The sequence below is a fragment of the Tubulanus polymorphus genome, chromosome 3 (genome assembly GCF_964204645.1).
Source record: "Tubulanus polymorphus chromosome 3, tnTubPoly1.2, whole genome shotgun sequence".
NCBI classification, from domain to species: Eukaryota; Metazoa; Nemertea; class Palaeonemertea; order Tubulaniformes; family Tubulanidae; genus Tubulanus; species Tubulanus polymorphus.
The window spans coordinates 5,556,163-5,583,707 of record NC_134027.1 but is presented as its reverse complement, the minus strand read 5'-3'; the positions used below and the strand labels follow the sequence as shown (position 1 = coordinate 5,583,707).

The following is a 27,545-nucleotide window of genomic DNA, read 5'->3' as shown; positions in this document are numbered from 1 at the left end:
CTAAAATGACTGATCATGTTTGTGAAGCTAATTTACAACTATTTGCTTTCATTAGCACAGACATTTTCTCTGTGGAGTCTTCCAGGTGCTGCACATATGAAAAATTAGTGGCTGCGCATTCTTTGAGTGTTTTTACCTCCCAGCGACTTTTCTTGATTTAGAAACTATATCTGTCTAAATACAAGGGATTGGGGGAGTTTTTTCAACTCATTTGCCCTAATCACTCACTGTTTATATATATCTGTAATTTAAAGATGAATATATGCGTAACCGTTTTGTATAACAGAACATATCTTCTTAATGCTTCTTAGCAGTTTATTTATCAGTTTCACTGACATAAGGTGTATATACAACGTGTTACGTTTTCAACCTGTTATAGAATTCGTATACATTCTCGAATGATGATATTACAAAAGGAAGGTTTTCCTTAGAAAAACCATTTTTTCTCTAGAACAAGTTTCAACAAAGAAAACCACAAGGAACACGATCCGTAGGTGTTCCGTCTACTTGGAAAAGGGGTTCGTTCCTACTGACCCCACTAATAACCGTTACGGTCTTGAATCGATCTCTTTCGTGATTTCTTGGCATTTCTGTGCGCTACTTTATGGTCTTTTTGTAGTATTGCCTTGGTTTACTAACAGTGTTCTGCGATTGTACCCGCTATATGCCTGGAAAAGTCATCGGTCCCCCATGTCTCTTAAAACTAACACTCGTGCATCTATTTCTCTGTAACAGTTCTTGCTGTAAAAGGCAATTTCCTGTGGCAAGGCTCTTGTGCTCCTCATATCTTTACGGAATTATCATGAACGAAACGAATACCGTTATTTATCTGACAGTACACTCCATGGATATATTGTCTGAGGAGGGATTTTAAGCGCCGAACTATCAAAAAGGAGACTTGACAATGTTTGCAACGCCAGGCTTACAACGACGAGGCGATCGGTTGCAAATGGGTGCTATCGACTGCGAAGCAATCTGGATGAGACGATCGTATCGCATTGATGTGCATAATTCATTTTGTGTAACGTTTTTTTAGGAATATTTTTGGATTTCTTTAATCGATGCGTTGACGATAGACCGGAAGAAAAATTGACTCCAGATACTTTATTCGATTAATTAATACTGTTTCAGTTTGGAGAGTCATAAACGCCATTACTATCGTTTGCCGTAATCCAATAACAATTGGAGGGCCTTTCATCTAAATATCGAACTCAGTAACGAGCTCAGCTACGAGTCGTGTTGAATGTGCACTTGACTTTGATGTTTGACAGTTCTGTCTTGGGCTCCAAGGTATAAATTCATGTAAACAAAACTCAGCTAAAGTCCAACGATGGAATGACATATGGCCATCAATGCATGCCTCTCAGCTTTTTCCCACTGCAACTGAATCCGGTACTGTGATGACACAATGTCACCGAGTATGAACACGAATACTGCGCAAATATCATACAATCATGCATGCATTCATAAAGGATATTTAGTATACATTTATTATATGTACATATGTTACTAAAAAAATTACTTTATCATTAAGGCCCGGTGTTAGTGTAAGTTAATCAATCGAGCAGACTTACTAATCAAGCACCACTACTGAAACAGCTGTGGAAATCTAAACGCTGAAAATACCTTTAATCACCTTTATTCTAATATCCTAACATACACACAGTTACATGGACCTATAGGATTGATAAGCTGAAGGTAAAATAGCTTTGATTATTGCAATATTGCCAAATTTTGATAATAAACTTATCAAGACATTCGCCCCTATGATCCCGTATATAATTGATCCTAGCATTAGAACATTGAGTTAACATCTTTACGTGTACTATTCAGATAAACATTCATCATGAAATGTCAAAGAATGCATCGAGGGAATTCAATGCGATTACATCGTGTGTAACGTCTCAGATCAGTAAACTAATTAACTAAATGAAAAGACTTTCGAAACTAGAAGTAAACAGTTGTAAGGTTGTATTAACAGTTGTAATTTATAAATGGTCGATCGTGTATGCTGTCTAATTGCGCAATAGCGAAAAAAATGTAAAATGACATTTGCAGCATTTTATGTTTTCAATCAAAATCTGATACGAATATTTTGAAACATGCGTCGTTCATTACACTACGAAATATTACGCCGTGAACAATATACAAGGATATCAGGCGATTATAAACCTAGAACTGCGTTATTTTTTTAGGTATACTTTTGATACTGCTAGCATCTGGAGGCCATGTTCACTGTAAGCTCCTTCAGATCCTATACATTTCTTCTAATTAAACGCGTATATTTTCACTTTAAACTTCTACAAAAGCATTTGGAGGACAGGTTCTACCTTCCATCATCCACTGTTTTATCAAATGGAGGTAGGTAACAATTATGTGTCTATTCACTTCAGAATTCACTGCAATTCTTTGCGCCTATCGTCAATCAAAATATATAGATATAGATAAAAGGAACACCTGAAAGAATATTTCGTGGTTTTCAAGAGTCCACGTCTTGCTGGGGACTTTTATCACAAGCTTTTCAACCTAAGGATTTTCTAATCAAAAGCAGGATTCGCCAAGTAAATCTTGCTGCGTTTATCGGCTGCTCAATATATGCTATAACGCTGCAATAAATCACTTCTTTTCTTTTGGTTCAATAAACATCCACGGCGGCCATTGAATATGTATTAGTTAGTAGAGATAGTAATACGTATATATGGCATCGCGCTGTAAATGTAATTTATCTATAACAAGTTTCCCTAAGAAACGATATTGTGTCCGAAGATTCATTTGTTAGCATTACTGATTAGTTTCAGCAGAAACAAGGTATCTTTTTAACTTACATTTTCCAAGCGTTCAAGGCGCTATTGGTCAAGGTCACACTAACAACAGGTGGCTTTCATCACCAATGGTTAATACTCCAAGAGATGCATATGATATTGCTTTTGCTATGCAAAAAATTCCGATGGCATTGATAAAATCTATTCAGGAACGAACATTTTCTTAAAAGTATGAACAAAATGTTTTGATGGTTTTCGTGGTAATTCTTCAATTTCCAAGATCTTGAAGACATTGACTAAAAAGGGAATACTACTTAAAAACCAATACGTATCTTCTTGAGCGGACTTAAATGATATGTATGTAAAATATTCCGTCACTTTGTAGTAACTGATTTGTCTCTAGCAGTTCAATGCTACTTTTGCGGTGTCAGGAGACTGGGGATTTTCAGTTTTGTGGGTGAACGCTATCAAGTTGCGCGGCTGCAAAAAGCATTTATATCCGTTCCTTTATGCCTTTTCTCCCTCTGGAGGATGACTTCCATTAAAATATCGAATTCTTCTCACACGGTTCGCAGTAAATCCACCGATATGTAGGTAAAGTGATGTATTAGGCTGAACTGTGATGGGACCGTGTGTCTGTCAACAAACGAACACAACTGAAAATGACTGATCCAGAACATTCGAATTCCCGTCGGGTTTATTCTATGGTCCTTCTGTTCTACTTAGACCGTTTTGTAATTGCCCGATAATTGCAGAATTGACTGTGAGTCTTACCCCAGGAGGTTGCTCATTTTATCCTGGTGAAGAGAGATGTGGACGCCGGTCCTTTCTTGAATACGTATGTATTTTACTTTTTGGTCCATACAACAGCGATGACTGTAGTATGAAGCCACACTCCTGACGTATTCAAGTGGGCCCTTCATCGACGCATGTCACACTAATTACTGTTCCTGTCAAATATTTGCTTGCCAGCCTTAAAATTCATTCAAGAATGACGAATATGTTTTTAAAGCCTGTCATGTACTCTTACATTTTCCATCGATGGGATTTTGCGTATTCAAACGCGATTCACCAACCCCATTAATATTCAAGGTGCAAAACGTATATAATTTTCGTTTTTAAACCCCGATGAAAGTATGCTCATTAGCATACCTAACGCCGCTAGTTAGACAACCCCGAAGCGGTACACGGCAATCAACTATCATATACCAGCAATCAAATACCAATTATCGCATTATTGAACGTGGTTTCCAATAACTGACGCATCGAACAATAATATCAATATTCTCTAAACCTATCGACCGAACGCAGTTCATTTTAAGCGTTGCATTGATTTAATGGAAATCCTTTTCTGCCATCGCTTGAAATATTCGTATACAGGCCTAAATAAACATACATGGAGATTAACGTATACCCCCTAGGCCTTCGTGAGAAATAATTTGCTGGTTACCTGACACTGATGAAATAAAAGATGCTTTTATGGACCTATGTTTATGGGATAAATTAGAACACGTTTTGAAGATATCAGAACCATATATAATAGATAAAATTCACGAAGGTAAGGATAAAACACTAGGTCCCTTAGTATAATTAGATAAACTGGGGCCGACTATTGATTATTTAATCGATTTCAATAAGGCATCCGGTGGCTCCGATAGATTTAATTATTCTCCACTCAAGCGGGCAATGCATAAAGGATCAATTCTGCTGATTGCCGATAAACGACGTTAATATGCTGGATACGGATAAAAACAGTCTGAATTTTCTCCGAACTCAACCGTACATGATGACATATAGAGTCTGTCACCTTAACGACTCAGAGTAAAAAGCGACCGGTTTGAATTATACGCTGTCGATCGAACCGTCGCATCGATCGGGATACGCCATTGATCTAACATATCTAAACCGATGAACACTTTCCCGGGAATATGAATCATTTCGTGAAATACCTAGTTTCCTGTGGCCGGGAATCTTTCCTTTCCGACTAAAACACTGGTGTTGCGGTTACTGATGAATATCGGCCAGGAGCTAATTTCAACAGTGTTGTACTGATAACTGGTATGGTACTGATGAAATCGTATCAATTTGATAGAACAAATTAATAAGAAAGACTGGTCCCACATACAGATAAGATACTGAGTTTCTCATGTGTGTGTCCTATATTCGTAGATAACGAGCGAAAAAATTACCAATCAATTTCTTTACGTAGACTGTAAGCAGTTAACCTGCTAACCTATCTCCCATGTGTACAATAATCATGTTTTAAGATATCAAACGCATATTACAACATGCCCTATAACTTCCCGTCTATAAATCCTGTCTCGAAGGCAACATGCATCATGGCAGTCTTGTTAGTTTTCGTTAAATTTTCACTTTTTATTTTATCGTTTCAGAAAGAAATTCGACACTAGAATGTACGAGGTATATACGTAACATCAAACTTCGCGAATCTTTGATAGAATTGAAATTGAAAAGCACCAATCAGATCGCCCGGTCTTTTTCGTACAGACAACCACGTGCTACATTAGAAATCTCCATTCTTAAATGAACCACATCTATTCGAAATGGTATCATCGCGTTACGTGATACGATTTCAATTGGGTGTATTGGAATGTTGTTGATATCGTGCAGCCATGAATGAAATACGCCAGAACCCTGTGATGAAAAGTGGTACTCTGTTCAAAACATCAATCTATCGGAATCTAGTCGTAAACTTCGACTCTTTTCTCATTCGATGATACGTATTGTAGGCTATTGAAACAGTTGACCGTTACTGACAGGTACGCGTTCTCGGGATACGTACACGTATATGGAAATATCGTATACGAAATAGTAATTAATGACGATTAACATGCACCATCATACCTCACTGTGTGTGGATATTCGATAGTATACGGGTGTGCCTGTAATAAACCTACCAGCTTGTGTAAATAAGGTTTTATGACTAGTCTTAATTATCCGATGAGCCAATTGTTCCATCTAACAGTTTAAACACTCAGTATTCTCGTCATATCTAGCCGGCTTGTTACAGCCGTCGTAAGGGATGCGCGGTTAGAATGTTAATTGTATCTATTAATGGTAAAACGAGGGATTTTCTCGGTAACAGACGGTAATATGGAAGTAATGGCAGACGACCAAGGAAGCGGTAAAGCTATACGCCAACTAGCGCATACATTACTAAACAAGCACGAATGTGAGATTCTTAAAGCCGCCTTGAAGCATTTCCGGGCAACAAGATCCGTGCAATTTTTATGTACGTCGCTGGTACAGGTGGTGAACTCTTCTGAAAAACTGCTGCTATTGGTGGAAATCGGTAACATGTTGCCGGAAAGCATGAGAGCTGATTTCAGTGCCATTTGTGCAATTAATTTTCGAGAGTTACAAACCGTTGGACCGAACGGTTCGACACCGTCGTCGTCGGGTGGTAAAGAGGACGCGAGGTTGAATAGTTCCGATATTGAGAACGTGGGTAAATCGGTACTGAAGCCTGGACACGAGCCAGGCAATAATATCGGTGTCGTGGTAAACAAGCTAATCGTTGACGATGGTGCGGCTAATCACCACACGGAGGCAGTAAGCTGCCTGTCGCTTGACACGATTCAGGTCGAGTCTGATGGCGAATCAAAAATGAATAAAATCGAATTGAAGGATGTCGGTGAAATAAACATCAATAATCGTCTTCTGCGGCCTCGTAGTGGTGGCGTCGATCACGAGGCTGCGGACGGTCGGAAATCTCCGATTTCGATCGGAACTTTCGCGTCAGAGGATGTAAATGAATACAGCGAAAAACAGTTGGATATTATTTACGAAAAGGACCTTGAGAATGGTCCCATGACACATGGTGATACAACAGGAACGTCTTCCACGGATATAGGCGAATTGTATAGCGGTAAGAAAACTTTAAAAGTCAAAAGCAAAGAAGCAAAAAACGTTTCTAATAAAAGTAATGCGTCTAATAGTTCGCACAGTATTTCTAAAATGGCTTGTGCTCCCAAAATAAGTAAAGAGTATGTAGATAATCGCACTAGGGATTCACCTATTGATAACGACATTTCTCACCATAAAAAGGATATATCATCGAATACTAGACACACGAAAGAGAAACAGCGCGAATCTACTCCAAATAAGGAAAATATAAGTGTTAAGAAGTCGAAGGATATTTCATCCAAGGAAAAACACCAAGGTCAACATCACAGCAGGGGCCATAGCAAAGACAAGATGGATAGTAAAACGGATACGGTGCCACACGCTCGTTCGTCTCTATCCAGGCCCGTGTCTCGCACCTCTCTTAATTCGCTGAACACAGGACAGGCCAGTGTGGGTAAACGTTCACATCGGAAGGAAAGCAAATCTTCGAGTCATAATGACTTGAAAGACGCGACGACGACGAACAACAACGCTAAAAACGTCAATAGTAACTGTGAAGATGTGAACATTGGCGGCGATACCAATTGTAATAGCAGCGAACTAAGAGCGGGTTTGAATAATAAAGAGTCTCCGCTGCGAGGAAAGAAGCACGCTGGAAAACTGGCACGGCAAGACAGCGCAGATAAGTCGATTCAGGTTATTCTTGAAGGGCTGCCAAAAAGTGCGTCTTGCAGTAAAATGCTGTGCGAAAGCACCCAAACAAGCCCTTCAATATCGCGCGAAGCCAGCACTTTTAACGTTCAAGCAATAGTACATTCGAGGACGAAAACAAAAACGCGATCGACTCAAACTAAATCAGGCAGGGAAGTTTCTTTACCACCCGACATGAAACTCAATAAACCCGATAGGATACCGACGAAAAAGGCACCGGTACCGAAATCGGGTGTTTCGAAATCGATGTCAACTGGAAAATTAAGCAGTCGGCCTCCGAGTGCCGCATATTCTACAGCTAGCAAACCGCTAGAAATTCGGAAAGTTAAAATGGTGCACTACGGAGAAGAGGACCTTGGATTCTGTATTCGAGGCGGTAAGGAAGTGCGATCTGGAATTTATGTCTCCGACGTGGATATAGGTGGGCAAGCAGAAAAACAAGTAAGTGCTTCAGTTCGTTCTTATCACTAAGCTTGTTACGAATCATTAACTGTAAGGCCTCACAAATAGCTACATTCTTAACGCCTATGACTCCCTATTGTGTCTGCATATTCGAAACCGGAACTGTGGTTCCAACCTATCAATCTTTATCGTTTCTTCAGATCCAGGGAGTCATTTGGTGTATAACATGTTGATATACCGGAGACTAGATAACCCCATTTCTATATGTTGTTCTAAGAATGTCATCACCCATTTATACAAGACGCAATTATGTCGAACTATGAAAAGGAAATTTCAAGGGTCTAACAATTTAGTCCTGTATATGAAAGGTTATGTCGATAAATTTGATAAACATTTTACGATAATCTTCATTGATACAAACACGTAAGTACATCAACGAACGAGAAAGAAATTATAGGTGGTCTCGGAGAGAGGATCTCGTGAGGCGATCCCTGATTGGGTTAGTAATCAACCTCGATATATGTTTCGCCAATGCCTATGATATATTTTCGTCAAAAAAAACTTTCTTAAATGAGTGAATGACTATGACTGCAAGCAATTATTCTTATAGACTATTGAATGAATTCATTTGAATAAATCGTCAGCTGTGGGTCCAAGTACTGTCCAAGTACTGTTGTATAGACCCTCTTAGCTTTTTTCAAGTACCTCCGTGAAGGTTGCATTATACGTGAAACGAAATATGCAACGGTATGGCTTAGATTTATGTACATACATCTTACTACACACGACCATTCGCAATACGTTTGTATACTCTTTTTAAAAAGGTGCAAACATTTTTACGGAATCCTTGATTTTTCACAAATGCGCTCGTTATATTATGCTTTACGAGCTTCATAATGCATAGATCACGGCATTACACAAGAAATTATGAAAACATTTATACGTTTCCGCAACATCAAAACAGTATTAAGGGTATATGTGTATATTGTATGTTTCCGTCCATGGCGTTATCTATTCCGCATCGCCTAGATTGTTGGAAAAGATGTACAAATATATACGTAATATCTCGCGGAATTTGCTTTTTGGGAATACTTTGCTGTGAATAAATGTATTTGCCTCTGGATATCACAGTGTTAGATGTATGTTTGCTGGCTCTTCACGACCCCATTTGTTAAATTGACATCGAGCCTAATATCATTCGTAGATTTTTCCCATGATAACGTTTTCAAGTGTAATCGCCACACGACGTCAACTGTCGATTCCACACGACGAACCGATTGGGCGCACGAGAATAAGACTGTTGCGTGTTGAAATAAACGAAACATCAATATCAGGCCGCATTCGATGTATTCGTACCCTACTGAAATGGATACAACTCTTTATTCTCTCATTGATTATGGCCCCTCTTCGCCAACAGCACGCAGATGTTTGATATAGTTTATTTGTTACATTCAACACGTTCGGCCATCTCAATTTCACCGTCGATATGTGAATTCTGTGGCTGTTCAATTGTAAATTGACAGCCAATTGACATTTCGATGCCGCGTCAAATGCTTCTGCGTCATTTAGTGGAAGAGTCGAACGGCTTTTTCCGAATACATTAAACATCCCTTGTTAAGCTTAGCATCGTCACGGGGAACATTTTGATACGTTCAACAATTTCATCCGAATTCTGTACGCTTTCGGAATGCCCATGGATGACATCAGAATGAGCGCCAACCGAAACGGCCATTGCCGTAAAACATTTCCCATCTACACGCACACTAATCCGAAACATCGTTCAATGTTTTATTGCACTCTTGACGATTCTATCTAACATTCCAACTAATATGAATGAAATACATTGCTCCGAAACCGTATGAATACGCGGGGCAATGAGGACTACTAACTGATTTCCTTTTCATTGTTTCTTATTCCTTCATTATGGTCAGTTTTGACCACGAACTTGAGACTGTTGGTGTAATTGAAGATTTCTGTTATACAATACAGGGGATGAGAAATTTTCTAATGTTCTTCTGGAACATTGGTGTATTTGTTTCCACGCGTTGTCGAGAGATCTTTCTATTCAAACAAACCTTCGAAATCTGACTGAAACACCAGAGCGTCAAATTCTGCACAGCTCATCGGCTGTCGTAATTTCATACGTAAAACCCCTCAAAGAAATGTCTGTGTATGATTTTTTATACTGCACGAAAGGAGCATAATTTGTTGTATTAGAAGTATATGAAATGTTAAACAGGGGCCAGTGTTGCTCAAAAGTTGGTTAAAGATAACCAGTGGATAGATACCATTGAAACAATAAACTTTTAATTGTCACTATGTCAACTATCCACTGGTTAACTCTAACCAACTTTTGAGCAACTGGCCCCAGATCGTTAGCGGTGTAATAGAATCAATGATTCTTATCATTTTTTAAAGGCGTGTTGTTCTTTGCGACGAAAGCAAAAAGAAATCTCGTGTAATTGTGAACATTAAAAGTAAACTGCGCATTAATGATTCAGAGTTTTTAGAAAGAACTGGAGTGTTGTGACCGTTTCGTAGCTGCAGTGTTTAATAAATCGAATGGTGCAGTATTGAAGCGTGGTTGCGTTCCTGCGTAGAAAATTGATTAATCATTAAAACAAGTCAACCCCGGCCCCGAGATGATGAGAATTTTCCCTTGAGAAGTAATCTATCGATCGTTGATCTACGGGTAATCCTGACGGCATAAACTCACTCAACGGTGAATTAAACGAATTGCTATCAATCTATTAGCTGATTAATTATACTGCGCAGTATTAATCTATGGAAATTCTTTATTACATTTTTTTTTTAATTTTCCTACAAGAATACGTGACCTGAAACGGGACCCTAGCAATAATTCACAAGTGTTTGGCATCTTTCGATTTCCCGACTTCCATACAGATTCAACCGACACAGGGACAGTCAATGTTTTAGAACATGTTTTAGAAATACTGATACCATGGAAATATCTATATTTGGGGTGTAAATGGGTAACCGGCCGATACAGAACTTTGGTCCAAGACGAATCATTGATCCGTCAACTTTTATTCACTAATGAATCAACTTTTTGTGCTCCAGTGAATTGTTCGTCATCTCTTGAACCGGGGATCAGAAATATTCTTGATATCTAATCATCCTTAATTTCGTTGTAGGGTTTGCAGATCGGAGATCGTATATTGAAAGTAAATGACACTAGCTTTCGTAGTATCAGCCACGACGACGCCGTCTCGACTGTTCGCAATACGAATAGGATTACGATGTACGTCACGGCAGCTTTCGGCAATCGAATGCCTCGTGAGTACCCTTAATGATTCACCACCCTCGCTAGATTATTATTTTTTGATATGAAAGCTATTTCCCCCAAATGGGAAACTATTGAAATATAATACAGAATGGAGAAACGATGGCAAAGGCATGACGATTTCAATCACCTTAGACGAAAATGAAAATGAACATTTTTGGATGTGTAATTTCGATATATCAACGATTGATGAATAAAACGCACACACATAGTATAGTATTGAGTAAAAATTTGTAGCATGGTTGTATCAAGCAACCGCGATTTATTGCGAGAGATGACGAATATTCTCATCAACCGAGAAATGATTCCGTCACGAGAGCGCCTCATCAGCGATATTTGCGAAAACACTTCGGAATTTCATGCATGTCCATTATAACTGAATACAAATTAAATTACGATGTTGGAAAAAAAATCATAATAATTCAGTGCTTCAGTCACGAAGAAGTACGTTACATGATACAAGATTTACAGTCTACTCACGCCTTTTTTTCGAATAGAAAATGCATTATCTAGTCTTCCACCAAATTATTCAAATGACGAGATAGCTTTAATCAAAAGCGTGGAAGCAAAACTACGAACTAGAAAATATTGTAAAATGAATATAGTCAAACATTTATATGAATTTTGATATAACGCGTAGGATTTTGAAATGTTTGGAATTAGCATTATACTTTGAATTGAAAAATCAAATCGGATGTGGACCCAGAAAAATCGGAACAAATCGTAAGTTGTTAAGGTTCCTCTCCAGCTGTTAACCTCGTTTTTACGCTTTCTATTCAAGAAATTGCAGATTCGTCAAAATGTTACCTGGCAGGTAATATTTTGCATACTTACAGTACGCAATACGAGCTTCTTCTGTGTCTGTTTGATATACTTAATTAATAACCTATTGTGAATTTATCACCATGATGTTATTGTCACAGTATTATTTCCATTGATTTAAAGTATGAAGCACGTAAGCCATCTCTTTCATGCCGTAAGAAAAAATGACGAAAATGACTTTTAATGTTTCTTATTACTCATTAAAATGCTTTTTTGAGATCTCAACAATGACCTATCTTTAGATTTGTTAACTAATATTCTAACGATATGTAATCGTTAATGAATGTTTGCTGTTGATTGTCTTTTTTCAATGTCTTTTGTCACGTTACTTTATCTTATATTCATTCTCTGAGAATTCTTTTTCGTTTCGAATTGAGTGCAGGGGAGTCGTGTTTTTGAGTTGTATGAACTGAAATTCTATTCGAAATCCCTTGAAAAGAGATCAAATTGTATTCGTTCATACGAACCACCATCGAGTGCGACTTATTTGACATTCCCCGTTGTAACGCAGTCGCAAGTGAGTTCATGGATTTACTTGAAAATGCGGTTGATGGGTTCAACTCACAATTTACGTGCCCTCGAAGAATAGCGGCGCTTAAAATGTAATTACCGACACAGAATCTCTGACACTGAGTATATAGCGCTCAGGGGCTCCAGTCTACTGAATAGATTTGCGAGCATATACTTGATTTACGAAACTGTTTTCACGAAGATGCACTAGCTGCTCCTATCAGGCATAACTCTTTCAGCCTCGGGCAATAGCTGAATTCGTGTATGTTTTGAAAATCAATGATTCGTGCATATCGGAATGTGTCTCTTACTTCAGAATTCAAGGCTGAATGAAGCATCAATCTCAGTAGAAGTTATATATTCATGAAATATCAAATCTCTAGACCACTTAACAATATCTGCGAGAGGGAATGTAAATAAAATGCACCAAATCTTCATATTTCTTCAATGATTCCCTTGTATGCTACTCCATATCTCAAAATACATAAAATGGAAAATAGTGAACATTTAAGGTGGGTCTCGCTAATCGAGATTAGAAATGTTTCTATTATCAGGCAATATTTTCATCAAAATACATCGCAAATGATGCGTGGTATTTTTAATAACTGCATAGATATACACATTAATGGCTGCTGCTAGGTCAATTTATGAATCAAAGTCAACGACATTTTAATGGAGGAAAATTGTACGTTGTTTGGGAGTTGAGATGACTTAATTATGACACGGATGCCTTGATATTCTCATGAATCATTGCGATATCGTTTATCCTCGAATCATAAAACGTTATTTCATTGGGTTCGAAAAGTACACAAACTGGAACATAAAATGTGTTTTTAATACCCTGTTGCTTCTCGATCGTTCTGTGGCAAAATTATTGAACTATAGGTATCGTAGGTAGCTGATACAGATATATTAATACGAAAAAGAGAACAATGACTAAACATATAAACAAACTGTCTGAGAAATAAGAATACTGGCAGCCAAAACATGAGCTTAGGAGGCAGCCACCTACGTAAGACCCTTAAGAGTATTTGTAAGAAAGATGTAAGCCGGTCTGTCTGATTTTCTAAAAGCTGTCTACTATATATTACGGCGCGTTATAATGTTGTACCACTGACTTACTGAAGTCTGCAAACAGCTCTTTTCTGTGTCAGATGTTATTTCGTATCATTCTGAAATTCTTCACAGTTACAAATATATGAGAGAAGTTATACACCGCAATGTATACAATATTGCCTCCCTGTTGGATTACATGTTCCATTATATCGTACTTTGGAAGCCATTTTTTCGACTAGGCCAATAATTGCAAATAATTTCCTTCGTTAACGAGCTCGGCATCCCGCTGTCTGGGCTTATTCTGATAATCGAAACTAATTAATATCAGCAGTTACATAACTCTATTTAAATATATGGTTAGATATGCATGTACATCCTGGTATTAAAAAAATAGTTTGGCATAGACATCAAACCAAGAAAGCAGACACGGTGTAATAGCGAAGATTTTTCACCTACTCATACGGCATAGCTCGAAACTATTTCGGTGTTTATAAAGACAACATTCGGCGAAGTGACCTTGTTGGATGATATCCCAAATATATAAAGATCTATCTAAATTCATTATTTTATTCGATATTATGCAACGAAAGTTATGCATATCATATTCTAAAACTTTTGAAAGATTCTCTGGGTAGTAAAATTTTAACTGGAAAACAATTTTCAGTTAGGTTTCAACTAGGTTTCAACTAGGTTTCACCGATAATGATACGCTGCTCTATAACTAAACGCAAAAGACAGTCAATTACTCTACCCCTTCTACCAGAATCTTCAATCATTTAGCTCGATCATTACCCGTGTCCAAGGTCATCGATAACGTGTTAGTTAGTGAGTAATGTGAATGCTAGATCAATCCCTCATTTTATCTAGCCACCGGTCAATCGTATCTTGCAATTTTCGTCGTTGAAAGCTCGCTTTTACGCCATTTGGTACGTTACGACTTTCTTTCTCGCGGTGCATTAGGCAGAGTTACAGATGCATTCTATCATTATTCGTCTAGTCGGCTTTTAAAGGGCAGCAGCAGATTATACGTTATATCATGGCGTTCCACCCAGATCAGATGATATCAAGAGAGTGAATAAAGAAATATATAGAGTAGTATTTAGAGATTACTTTTATCAGTTGTCAGAATTCCAAATCCTTTATAACCGAATAATGATAATATCTCTTATTGATGTATTTATACGATATACATTTTCAGATGGAAAAGCGACGGCGATGACTGTCAAACCAAAGAATGGAGTGAAGAAGGGTAACGTCAAATCTGTCGTATTTCAAGCCGATGCCGATGGATGGCTCGGATGTAGTATAAGAGGGTAAATTACTATTGTTTATTTCATCACTGCTAGCCAAGCCCTCCATCCCCGTGCTGCTTTTATTGAAGGATTTGCAGGAAACGTTCTCACAAGTGGGAAAGCATGCTGTTTCATACTGTGCTAAGATGAAACAAACTCGTACGTTTACCTGGCCATAAACAATAGACAAATTCCGAGTGTTTGAACATATCCAAATACATAATTGATACAGGTGTTCACAGGTGTTAGGGATGTGGGGTCGGTGGCGGTGAAGGTTTTTTGAACGTACCAGGTTATCCAAGTACAGCCTGTTAGGTTTACCCTTTTCTTTCTTAGTACGACTTGAAGGTATTCTTAGATATTCTTACTTTGCTACAAAATTTTCAGAGGCACGGATTATGGAATGGATCCAATGATTTCGAATGTAGAAGCAGGATCACCAGCTGATAAAGTCGGGTTGAAAACCGGGGACCTTATAGTCAAGGTAAAATCCTGAAAGGATTGAATCTCGCGACCCAAACAATCATTTCAGTTAGTTCCATATCGTCGAGATAAATAATACGCTGTTTTTGAAATGATTGGTAAAATGTAATCTATTTTCTAAAATATATAAAATTCTGCCGAAGCCTTTTACGGAAAATCTAATTCTCCAAATATCCCTACTGATCAATGATTAGAATTTTGCTGAGAATTGTCAGCAGCCGATCAGACTGAATGATACTATGTCGCCTACTTGGAGAATATAATCAAAGCATTTCCTTCGTACAATTCGAAGATCACATTAGCGTGCTGCGAATTGGATTCTGTTTAATTCTGTCATCTTTAATCAAACCGACTTATTTCGGCTGCTGTATTCAACTATCCCACGAATGATGGATGCATTGAAATGCGCAGCATCGTCGTCACAATGAACGCAAACTGCATGTTTGCAGAAGCGCTCAATCGGCGATGATACAAACGTGGTTGTTCATTGCGAAATTGATTCTTCCGAAATAAACGATGTTGACAGCACTCAATCAACGAAATAACAAGAATCCGTATAATTTCGTCTCTGCTTTATTTCTTTTATTACTCACCCTTTATATGGCTGGATCCAGATATCCGCGTAGAAAACCTAGCAGTATATAATCCATATGGTTAAAAAGAAGAAATAGGATCGAGTGTAAATTCTATCAAAAATATACGAAGCCTTAACTATTCAAAATTCAATACATTAATTCGTCTACTGGGTTCGACAGAAAAATCGAAATCCCGCGGTTTTCCTGTTTAATCAAGTCAACATTCGTTAAATGTTCCGAATATAATTTCAAACGTTATTATATTTTCAGCTCAACGATATTGATGTCAGTAATATGACCCACATGCAAATAGTATCCTTGGCAACTTCATGTCCGGAACTCCGACTTCTCATCAGACCGATGGAAAAGCCCCTTCTTCAAGGTGTGTTTTTACAAAATAATTCGATTTCTCTCTGGGGCGTTGTCTATTGCGTGTTGCGTGTTGCGACCGATGACTTAATTTATGAATATAAGTATATTTCTGTCGGGGATTGATTAAGTTATCTCAAATAAGAATACCTCCCGAAATAATACTGAAAATGCACCAACACCGCTAATGATTCGAATTCTTTCTTTTTGTTGATATTGATGTGTAGCGGATGCAAGAGAATCTGGTTCTACAACTCCTATTGCTAGTCCGGAACAGCCTAGAAATAATATAGATATTACACAGGCAAATCGACATATAGGAAACAATCATGAAAATGGTACATTTTCATTCCTCAGTCCTTCTCTTAACATGCCCTTTTCAATGTCAAAAAATATAAATATGAAGATATATATTTCATGATATGCAAAGAATGTAATATAGAATCGACGAAGCAATCTTTTCACCCTCAACCTTGTTTATCGTAACCAGATACAAAGCAAATACGCATATAATTTCGTATATATTGACGTCCTGCTGTATTAAAACTGCAATTTGCATTTCGTGTAATGAAGCCATCGTTCATAACGACGTTCGTTCTTTTTTTCAGGTTTCGATTCGCCGAGTAGTTTGACGACGAACGGTAAAGACACAGTTACTCCGGTGCCGACAATACAGTCGTGCTCGCCGCGACAGCATGTTACCCCTACACACCACAGCAACAGCAGCAAACGTCAGCACGATCCGAACCCAACTGCTGAAACTGATGAAAGGTCCGTTTGATACATTCGCGAATTTTCGAATTAAAAAAGCCCTTTCGTGTTAACGCTGGTATGCTAATTCACTCCATGCATCTTACCAAACGAAACCCGTTGCATAGATTTTTAATCAGTATATTCCTGATAATAACAAACGGCATGTTCTCGTATTTTCAATCATATGCTTTACAGTTGCCTTTGAAAAAATAATGAAATGAGAATAAATAAAAGAAGATATTACGTATTTAATCTATTGCGCATCAGGGGCGGATCCAGGGAACACTGTCGAGGGTAGCACAACGTATAAAAAGGGCATTTGAAATTTTGAAAATCTGCTTTTTGCTGCGATTTCCAAGCATTTCAGTCCTGACACGAAGTGCTTTCTAGCAAATTAACTGCATTGCGATGTAGTTTCCAGGTAATCAAGCCAAAATCTTGAAGAAGTATGTGCTTTTTGTTTAGATTATCTACCTCGTCTTTTAAAAATGTGCCCTTTTTCTACTTTGGGCATGAAAAAAAGGGCATAAGATTTTTGCGACGGTAGCACGTGACTACGGTGCTACCGTCTGAATCCGTGCCTGCGCATTAAGATGGAAGAATAAAGGATTTTGATTTGATGTTTTAGGCGAAAACCATCAAAATTGTTGATATTCATCCAGGTCCCAACAAAAACCGTTACATTCCACAAGAAAACATTTTATCAACGAAAACAGTGAGTCTCAACAAACCTCACACAAACACAACCTACTGCTACACATGCATCCAACTATACTTCAACCCACCTAATTTCATTTTTATCCAGGGTTCGGTAGAATCTATGAGATACAGAATGCAAAAAGAAATCCGATTTAAAAAATACACTACTTTCTTTTCAGATGGACTCGCATACGTTACATTTCGCTAGTAGTGAGTCTGTCTAAATTCTAAAATGAATATCATGAATTGAGGATTGAAATGGAATGTAACAATCTGCGATATATCCCGTAATGACCGTTGTGGCAGTACTGAAAAAATTTTCTAATTCCTGCCGACCAGAATTTAAAAAAAATCGAGGAAATACCACTGAAACTATCTAAAAAATATCAGATACAAATCGAAAAAAAAACATTTCGGCATTATCTTGGACACCATCACTACTCTTGGATAAAAAGTAAATGAAAGCAAATAATGAAGTAGTAATTGGAATAATAATAATGTAGTAATTGAAAATCTGCTGATATGACAATCATTATGTGGATAGAATGAAGCATTTCTCTATACCAAGACATCCATTCTTTCAATATCGAACATCTGTATTCAAACTACTCTCTACTGAACAACTACATTTTGCTATCGCTTCATGTTTAATTACATTCCTATCTTGTTTTCATCTCGAATACGTCAGCTTTTATTCCCTCGCCGTTTCACATGGTGAATAATTGAGTTTGCTCATATTTTCTACTTGCTTGTTCGTGGTTATAACAATTGAATTTGCGTTTTAGGTCGTGCGGTGTTTGTTCGATTATACCCTTGGGCGCCGCCACGTTGATACCCGTCTTTTGCAAAAACGAACCCAACGCGCAAGCGTCCTCTTCCCTGTAAGACCGTTGCAATAACCGTCTTGCATGCTGTGTACATATTATATATATATATTTTTTCAACAGTTCTCAGTGTGTCCGTACCAATCGCGATTTATCTCGTCGAATATACAAACTCGTACCATAATCACGATTGGCTAAAAGCTTTAGATATTACCAATTCTTATCAACCGAGACTTCGTTTGTCAAATCATATCGAGTCCGAAAGAGTAATTTCAGAATGATTTAGCTTTTTTTTCTGATGATCTACATTGTAAAATACAATCAGCGTTAGTAGATTGTATACGGGGTAGAAATGAAAATCGGTATGGTGACATAGATACTAATAAAGAAACGTTATGATAAACGAGTTCTCGTCGAAAAGATTAGAACACTTTTAATTGAATTAGCACTAAAATCATCAGCACTAATTACACAGCATTGCAAACTGGATTCTAACCCGTTTATAGCCTTGCACAGGCGTAGTTGTTCCGTGTTGAAAAACGCATGTCGACGACCACGAAATCTAGCGCATGTTACAAATACTTTGTAATTGCATATCATATTATCTAGTTGCATATATTATTCGATCTTCGTTATAAATGTATACATTATTGTTATTAGTGATAATATACAAGTGCGGAGAAAAACTCCCTAAGATATCGCCTGTGTTCATTGTATAAACAAATATTTTCATAAGAATTGCCGAGATTGTGCAATGACATGTTCATATATGACGCGAAACCGATGCTTGTGCCTGTAATATCTGTTATTTTATCTATAATTACAGACCTAACAGCGGCAGCAGTCCAACCACTCCAAAGAAAACCTCGCCGACGTATCCGACCAGCGCACATCAGATGGAACATCCCGATATGTCCGGCGAACACCAAAATGTGATCCTAACTGGCGTTCGAAAGACGTCAGATCCAGTCGCGGCACTAGCAGCCGTGGTCACTCAACAACCTTTACCAAACAAGGTAAATCACCAAGCCGGAGATCGCATGAAAACAATGGAGACAACTGCAAATGATAGTGATTCGGACTTTGCACTGACCGAAGAGGTGCACGTGAACAAGAAAAATAACAATAACAATAATTTGACGACACGTCGAGATTCCGGAATCAAGAAGACGACTTCTGTGAATGAATCAGAATTAGACTATACTCTAGGTGCTGATAATAGGGCCTTAAACGTTGATGGTAACAAACAGAAAGATTCAATCGAAGCGAGGAAGTGTTTATTAAACGAGCTAGTCCACAAACTGGAGCAGCGGAACTCGATACCGAGACAAGAAACAGACGAGGAGAAAAGACCAACAGGATTATCAAACTGTGATCCAGCATCGATACACGAGCGACATTCACCCGATAAATCCAAGCAAGAACATTTGCAAAAATTTTTAGCCACCCAAGATCCGTACGTAAATTCTGTAAACGAACCACTGATACCTCAAAAGGCCTTCAACGAAAAGGACAGACGAGAAATGCAACAGAAACGAAACTGTGCTCGTGATAGTTTCGACAAATCCTCGTCGTCGGGATACGGTCAACGAAGATCGGCTCAGCCGGTTGATACAAACAACGATCATCGCCGTGAACCGTACGACGAAGATTTAGAACGCATTCCAGTTGATAGAATCGTTTCTGATCGCGACAGTCGAGATTCCGGATTCGATTCAGCGCATATGAGAGATAATAAACAAGACTCGAGGGATAGATCCGAAAACCAGTGTATTCCCGAGGATAGAATATACGAGCAAACAGGTGACGAATACATGAATAAAAGACCCACTGCGCCGGATGATTATCCTTCAGCTAGAAGCTTCGATTCTCGTACTTATAACAAACTGAAAGATAGCTATATCGGCGTAGTGGGAGAGCGCGGGGGAGATCTGTGGTATCCGCGTGAACCATGGGATCGAAGGCCTTGCGAAAGTCCGCCGCACCAGTCGCCTAGACATCGCGTGTACGATTCACCTAAACAAAGGCCCGATATGCGTTCAGAGTATGATCGTTCACCCCAGCATACGCGCAGGGCGGAATATGCTCTATCACCTCGTGTTTCACGCAGGTATGATTCTCAGTCTCACCTTCTAGAACAATCTCCTCGTCATCACTATAAACAGTACAACGACAACGCGTACAACTGGCGCCACTCGAGAGATCTGTTCGATCTGTACAATAATTATATACCGTCTCCTTTCGATTCGCCGCTACATCAACGAGTTCACGAAATTTCGCGACTGAGGCCGGAGTACAGTTACAGCGAATTCGATCTGCGAGGCCGCGAACCGGACAGATTTCGGTACAGTTCAGATTATTCTTTAAACGAACGCCTGTTAGATCCTCGAAATGACTCGAGTATCGAGAGAAATCGCTTGTACCAACATTCAGATCGTGGGATTAATCTGAATGAAACGATACCGTACTACGGACCTGTCAGAGTTCTTATGGATGAGCGAGAACACCCGAGATCGGCGCCCGTGCGGTATTCTAACGATCCTACTGTAGATGAACGAATAATGATCGAACCAATGAACAGAAATTATGATGTCGCATACGATGAACGTCGCGACGGCGGCCATGTTTATCTACGGGATGGGCGCGATGTCATTCCTATAACCGACCAACCAGTTGGTTTCAAACACCGTGTAGAATATCCTCAGAGAAACCCTCGTTGGGATCCCTACGATCTACCAGCAGTTTACAACGACGAGAGAATCCCTCGACCGCATTATTACCGAGAAAGTCAAAGCTATCACGATTTAGGTCCCGGTTATGCGAGTGGTACCAGTAGCAGACCCCGCGACGGTCATTCTTGGAATTCCGATTCGGAGCGTCACGGTCGTGGAGATCACCCGATGGTCATCGGTAACAAACGCAGTAACACATTACCGAATCCTCAGCGACGACATTTACACCATCAAGATTCCGCGCAGTCGTTGAGTGACAATCAGTCGGCAGATCGCGACGATACGAACGAACAAAACCGTCCCCGAAAACGCAGGGATTCGCTCAGCTCATTGGCGACTACGAGCACACAAACTGAGACCAGTCAACGGGGAAAATCTGGTAGTAAAAACAAGCAATCATCTTCGAAATCAAAATCTAAAAACATTCCCGATAATTCTAGCGATAAATCCGGCAGCAAGTCGAGCGGCAAAGGCTCGTCTAGAAAGCAAAAAGCAAATTCGTCTCATAATAATGAGGTTGAACATGGACACAAATCGTCACGAAATGTCCCTACGGCTTCCGATGTTAAGATTACTCGTCGTAAAAGCTGGTTGGATGGCGCCAAACCCTCGGCGTTGATCGATGATGATAAATTTCCAAATAACGATAACATTAACGAGAGATTTGAATTAATGAGATCCGCATCGATGAGGGGTAATCCACTGCGCGGAATTAGGGAGGGTATCAGCGCAGATTTTGTTCCTCATAGACGGGGAAACCTTAACAGATCCGAACAGGATCTACGAGGATTGAAATATCGGGAGAATAGAATGCCGAATCGGATTCTCTCTTCTGAAGATGTCCGACGCGTTTACAAAGACGAAAACGATTTCGAACCGGATTTTCTTCCGTTTGCGAGACAGGCAGTGAACGCACGAGCCAAAGAGAAACGCGTCCATCAAAACAATGAAATATCCGCGGCGTATGAAGATGACCTGGCGATTAAGGAAGAGAATACGGCAAACAGTGAAGACGATACTATGAAACCGTCGTTTATCAGCGGTGCCGACGAGGACACGCGTCCCGCTAAATCGCCAGCTCTAAGTACGGATAGTCATAGCGAGGATGAACAGGAGACTTCCGAAACTGAAACTGGTGTTGGTAGTGAAAGCGAAGTCAGGCGAGTTGAGAATCAGGAACCTCTGAATTCAGTCGGTAATAACAGTGCAGATGACGTAGAAATCCAAGAATGGTCACTGTAAATACCTGCGTCCCATTTAAATGTACTTCCGTTGTTCTAAGTAATATAAGCAAATTCACCAAATCCTTTATTTTCTAAGAACACGAGTTGGTGATATTGGGGTATTGATGTTGTTAGGGGGGTATCACAATTGATAGTGATTCTTCTGTTATTGTGTTTCTATAATGTAAGCCCTGGCTTGCCAGGGTTTAATTGCCGAAGCTCACGCCACAGCACAAATCAGCAATTTTTTGAGTTGAGAAAGGGCAATCCTGAAGCGACGAGGTAAAAATTCAGAATAATTATTCCGATGATATTCCAAGATTTACTTGAAGGTTTATGAAAAAAAACATTATTCCTGGTAATGATAAATTCATCTCGTTTGACGCTAGCTCACTTTTTACTAATGTTCCTCTCGCACCTACCCTTGATTTTCTCAAACGTAAACTCCTTCGTTAGATTTCAATTTTGACATTGCTACTGATTGTATTATTGAATTAATTGAAATTTGCACTCAGAGAACTCCTTTTTTAGTTTTAATGATTCGTATTTTGAACAGGTTTTTGGCACAAATCGGCAACTAGTTAGCGGTAACCTGTCTGTCCGCCCAAAAAATCTTGGGCAATGTTATAGACCAACGAAGAGTTTGCGGTCAGGGTTTTGGGTTGCGTGAGCTTCGGCGGGAGACAATCAAACTCTGGCAAGCGAGGATGTTACGTAAGGGGAACATTCTTGAAATAACATCTAGACTTTAGCCCCAACTTTGTTTTTTTAGCTTTAAATAATATTCCAGTGGCTTTTCGTGCATTTTATGTGTAAAGTGGATATAGCTTGTATTAAGCCGTTCATGAGAAAGGTAAACTATTTTCAATGAAAATGAGAATATATGTTTTTTACGTATGAGGTAATTTACCATAATCGTTAGTATTCGACTATATTCTGTGCTTACTGTAAATATATAACAATATAGTGGACAGTATTCTCATTTTGGATCCAGCAAAAGTTCTATATTCTATATATACACTTCCTTGATGTGTCTGATAAGTTGAGTGATTGTTAGAGTTTGATTTTCTATTGGTTGAATTAAAGATAGAGTCGTGGTTTTTCACTAATAATAGTATTATTGATGCATAGATTCTTCTTGTTACTTGAAGACCAGCTGAATTTTCCACAAACCAAATCATAAAGTCATCTTCGAACCGGCGCCAATATTGAATAGGGTCAAGATTTTACCGTTGGAAGTCCTGACATAAACCCCAGTACCCAGATCTGCAGTGTTGTGAGTAAGAAATCAAACTTGAGTTGAAATTAGTTCATCTTTTGGATATTGAACTCCAAGTCAAATTTTGACCCAGAACTGGAGCCGGATCCACAATGTAAAAACGATGGCACGAAAATACGTTTGTCTCCCTTAGAAATACTTTATTTCCATGACTGTTGATGTAGTGAGTTGTTACATATGAGTCGTTACTGTTGAGATGTTCCTGATTTACGTAAATATTGTATTAACCTAAAGCATACATTGTATTAAAGTATATTGTAATCTTATGCTAGTCATTCTTACGGAAATAAATGTATAGGCGGCAATAAAAATAAGATAACACGAAAAATGTCCGTTTGCATCAATCAAAGCATTGGAAGAATTTTTCGTCAAACCCAAGCGTGATACCAAACCGTGATATACAAGGGCAGATCTAGGGGTGGACCGGGCGGGCCAGTCTACCTCTTAGAAAATCAAAAAGTGCCCTCACGGCTTCCAGGAGTGTCATAAAAAATCAATAGAAATTTTTTTTACAGTATTGATGAATAACTGGAAAAGTTTCTCTTTCGATTCGCATTAAATCAATTACACACGAAGATATATCGCTTACAATCGGGTAGCAATTGAATTGAATGTTGAGCGATCTCGATTTTCCGATTGTCCTCTGATATCGGTCGACGAGATATCAGTGGTATATTCCTCGATGGTAAAGACACCAACATCTTCGAAATAATTCCATTTTCGGCGAATTAATATGGCGAGTATAGGGTCGAGCAATGTCACAAAATCCAATGTCAAAAGCGTCTGCATGCTCCGTTCATATTCTTGCACTTTACTGTACTGATTTATCACAACTGCTACAAGAAAATTCAACAGCAGAACGCTAACTATCAAAACGAACGAAACATGGAGAAATGCTTCGCTAGAGTTAGAGATCGTGTTTTCGTGGTATACTTTCATGTCAAGCATGTTGAGCATTATTAGGAAAGTGGAATACATGCTATTACCGAGTGTAGTAAAATCGGTAAGATTTAGGCGTAAAGATAGTCCGTGATATGCCACGTAAAATGCGAATCCGAATGAAGCAAACAATGATGAAGCGACGACTAGAAATTTTACCAATTCGGTAAACATTCGTTTGAAACCCATAACGAAGAATCCACAAAATGGCATCAACTGCATCACGGACATCAGACTCCAAACACAAATTATTATCGTAAACGAGAGAAATATGTTGAGAGATGATATATGTTCTACTGAATCCAGATGTATTATCTTCCTTGTTATCAACACCATGAACACGGTAAGTGTAGTTATAGACGTCGCCGCTGAGCAGACTATGAAAAATACCGATTTAACAACAGGATTTCCCTTCCTGGTTGACGGACGAATGTAGATTAAGTCACGGAATTTATGATTGACAATATAATAGCATGTAGCCAGAAAGGATGTTATAGTTATCATACTTGTAAAACAACAGACTGCCATAGCGCTATATCCTAAATCATTTGAACTGAGCTCGAAGACAATGCTGGTGTTTTTGTTTCGATTCTCGCTCTTAACTTTAAGGTTGACAGTTGATAAGACAAATGAAATTGTATGCAGAATTCTCATGAGAACAAGTGGTACACATAATGGGATACATTTACGAATTCTCCGCTTCGTCCATTCGACTACTGCTGGACACTGGTCAAGAAATTCCGAGTACCCGGGAATTTCCGATTCGCGCAAGTAACATACAAATGCCAAGGGCGATTTCGCGTGTCGATTTTCCGGATATACAAGTTCATATTCGGTGAAATCATATTTGAAAGTTGTGACACAACCCCTTTGATCGATAACGTGTCGGTAAACATCAGTGGATTCCAAAATATATTTCATTAACTCGAACGTTCCAAATTTACCCGCAAGCTCCAAGGGACGAAAGCCAGCTTCATTTTCGTGCAAAAGTAATTGTTTTCTTTGGTCGAATTTTTGAAATGATCTATATAACCAAGTGTAAACAGTGGCAAGCTTTGGTTCCTGGTCAGGGAATTTCGTTGCCGAGTGTACAAGAGCATGGGCGATATTATTACCCCCGACATCCACTATCAAAAAGTCAAATTTGTATTTGCGAAGTAATTCGAGTACGTTCATGCTGGAAAATATTGCGGACAGAATGGCAATGCTTGAAATTTCTAATTCAGCAATTATATCATTCCTTTTCGGTAGACATCGTTTCTGCCTGTGTTCTGGTTGATTCTTTACAACGTAACTAAAACGACATTTTTGGAAGGCGGACATATCCACACATGACATGCGCGCAAATAGGGTTTCCAAAAACATAACATTGTCAGTTATTATGGCTCTGTAGAGATGAACGAATTCGGAAAGTGGTAGAAAATAATCGCGAGCGTCTGGATTATTTGCACAAAACAACCGAGTTATCGCTGAATAGGTTTCTTCCAGTCCCAAAAGTTGACCACCTTCCGAATTTTCATCGAAGAACTTTCTCGAAGCAACGTCTTCGTCGACTTCATCGGTCGTGTTCGCTTTAATACTGCGCAGAATAGCAGATGGACATGCAGACAAAACCATATCGTGACTTTGGTATCGCTGTATTTTCTGCAATGAAAAATAGAAAATCCGTAATAAACGATACACTATACGATGATACTAAAAGCATGGTAAATATGGGTGTGACCATGCCATATTTATCCACGTATTCGACGAAGATCCACGATTTGAACACTGTATATTCTTATCGATAAACGTGGTAAACGTCTCATTCAACCTTTCACCATGCTTTACAAGAAATGTAAGATGTTTAGATTTTTTCTGTCTGATTCTGTGGATTGATAATTCTGATCTATTTTGGCGTTTTTTCCAGGACATGTTTTATAAAGAATAGCCAGCCGTTAAGATATTATGACAATAATGACTATGCTCACATCGAATCCACACATAGTTCTTATTCTATCGTATAATTTACCTGTTCAGACATACCTTCATTTTTGTTTATACGCACATGACAGTCGATAGTTTCTGGCAACTGCAGTGAATATTTTGAGGAATATGGAATGTAACGGCGAATCTCATATCGCCAGACTTGATAGGGGAGAGCACATGTTACCGAATTAGAATAGTTTAATAACAATTTATTGAAATAAGTGGTGTATAGACACCAGATTATAATGAATGTCAAAAGCATACTGCATCAACCATGTGATTATTAACATGATATTGAACTTATTGCAATTACACTACTTACGGAATCTCCCAGCCTTGATTTACCTATTTTAGAATGGTTGATGTGAGCAGTATAATCCTCAGATGCGAACGAATAAAATGATTCTAGTTACAGCTGTTCAAATCAAATAACATTGGAATCAACAGCCCACCAGTCGAATCTCCAACGGGATCTGCATTGAACAGTATGACATGGTTGACACGCGCATAAGGACAGCTGTCGGAGAAAATCAACTTCGGGTATTGGTTAGAAACCTCGGTCGCGAAATAGGACCGCCGAGCCGAATCTGTTTGCGGTTATTCGTCGGAGACTTGCATCACAAACACCTTAGAATCATATGATTCGTCGTACCCGCCTTACGTTAAAAAGTTTATATCTCCAATTCATCCACTTAATTATCTCAGTTGAAGATTTTTTTTTTTTTTTTGATCTTAAAATAGGGATTGACCCTGTGATTTATTTGATTGGTAAATTTCGTTTGATTTTTTGATTTGGTGTCCCTTACAAACCCACCACACCTGCCGGGAAAGAAACAGGGGGTTTGATTTTGAAATCGGAAATCGAAGTACAAATATAGTTGTGTGATCGGCGGTCGAGTTTACAGAATTTTTTGTTTAAATCGAAGTACATAATTTGAAATTTTCGGTTCCGGTTCATTCAAACAATCATCCAAG

At 38.7% G+C, this 27,545-nt stretch overlaps 1 protein-coding gene across 3 annotated transcripts; it reads left to right on the top strand.

Annotated features, from left to right (window-relative positions):
• The first annotated feature begins 6,061 nt into the window (after window positions 1-6,061).
• LOC141901813 (uncharacterized) lies at window positions 6,062-23,982 on the top strand. 3 transcript variants are annotated; one of them, XM_074789298.1, is made up of 10 exons: window positions 6,062-7,781; window positions 10,898-11,039; window positions 11,828-11,881; window positions 14,633-14,747; window positions 15,114-15,210; window positions 16,055-16,166; window positions 16,381-16,491; window positions 16,762-16,924; window positions 17,535-17,621; window positions 19,256-23,982. In XM_074789298.1, exons 1-10 carry the CDS (start codon window positions 6,081-6,083, stop codon window positions 22,401-22,403), a joined length of 5,730 nt encoding a protein of 1,909 aa, XP_074645399.1. In that variant the 5' UTR covers window positions 6,062-6,080; the 3' UTR covers window positions 22,404-23,982. The 3 variants fall into 3 exon arrangements, with proteins under 3 accessions (XP_074645399.1, XP_074645400.1, XP_074645401.1); XM_074789299.1 differs by lacking the exon at window positions 11,828-11,881; XM_074789300.1 differs by lacking the exon at window positions 17,535-17,621.
• The last annotated feature ends 3,563 nt before the right edge of the window (window positions 23,983-27,545 follow it).

Bases quoted from the DNA above. Each gene is read 5' to 3' on its own strand.
- LOC141901813 (XM_074789298.1), top strand. From the start codon at position 6,081: ATGTTGCCGGAAAGCATGAGAGCTGATTTCAGTGCCATTTGTGCAATT. The intron at 16,492-16,761 runs GTACATTTTCAT...TCTTTTTTTCAG, and splicing joins AGGAAACAATCATGAAAATG to GTTTCGATTCGCCGAGTAGT. The intron at 17,622-19,255 runs GTGAGTCTCAAC...CTATAATTACAG, and splicing joins ACATTTTATCAACGAAAACA to ACCTAACAGCGGCAGCAGTC.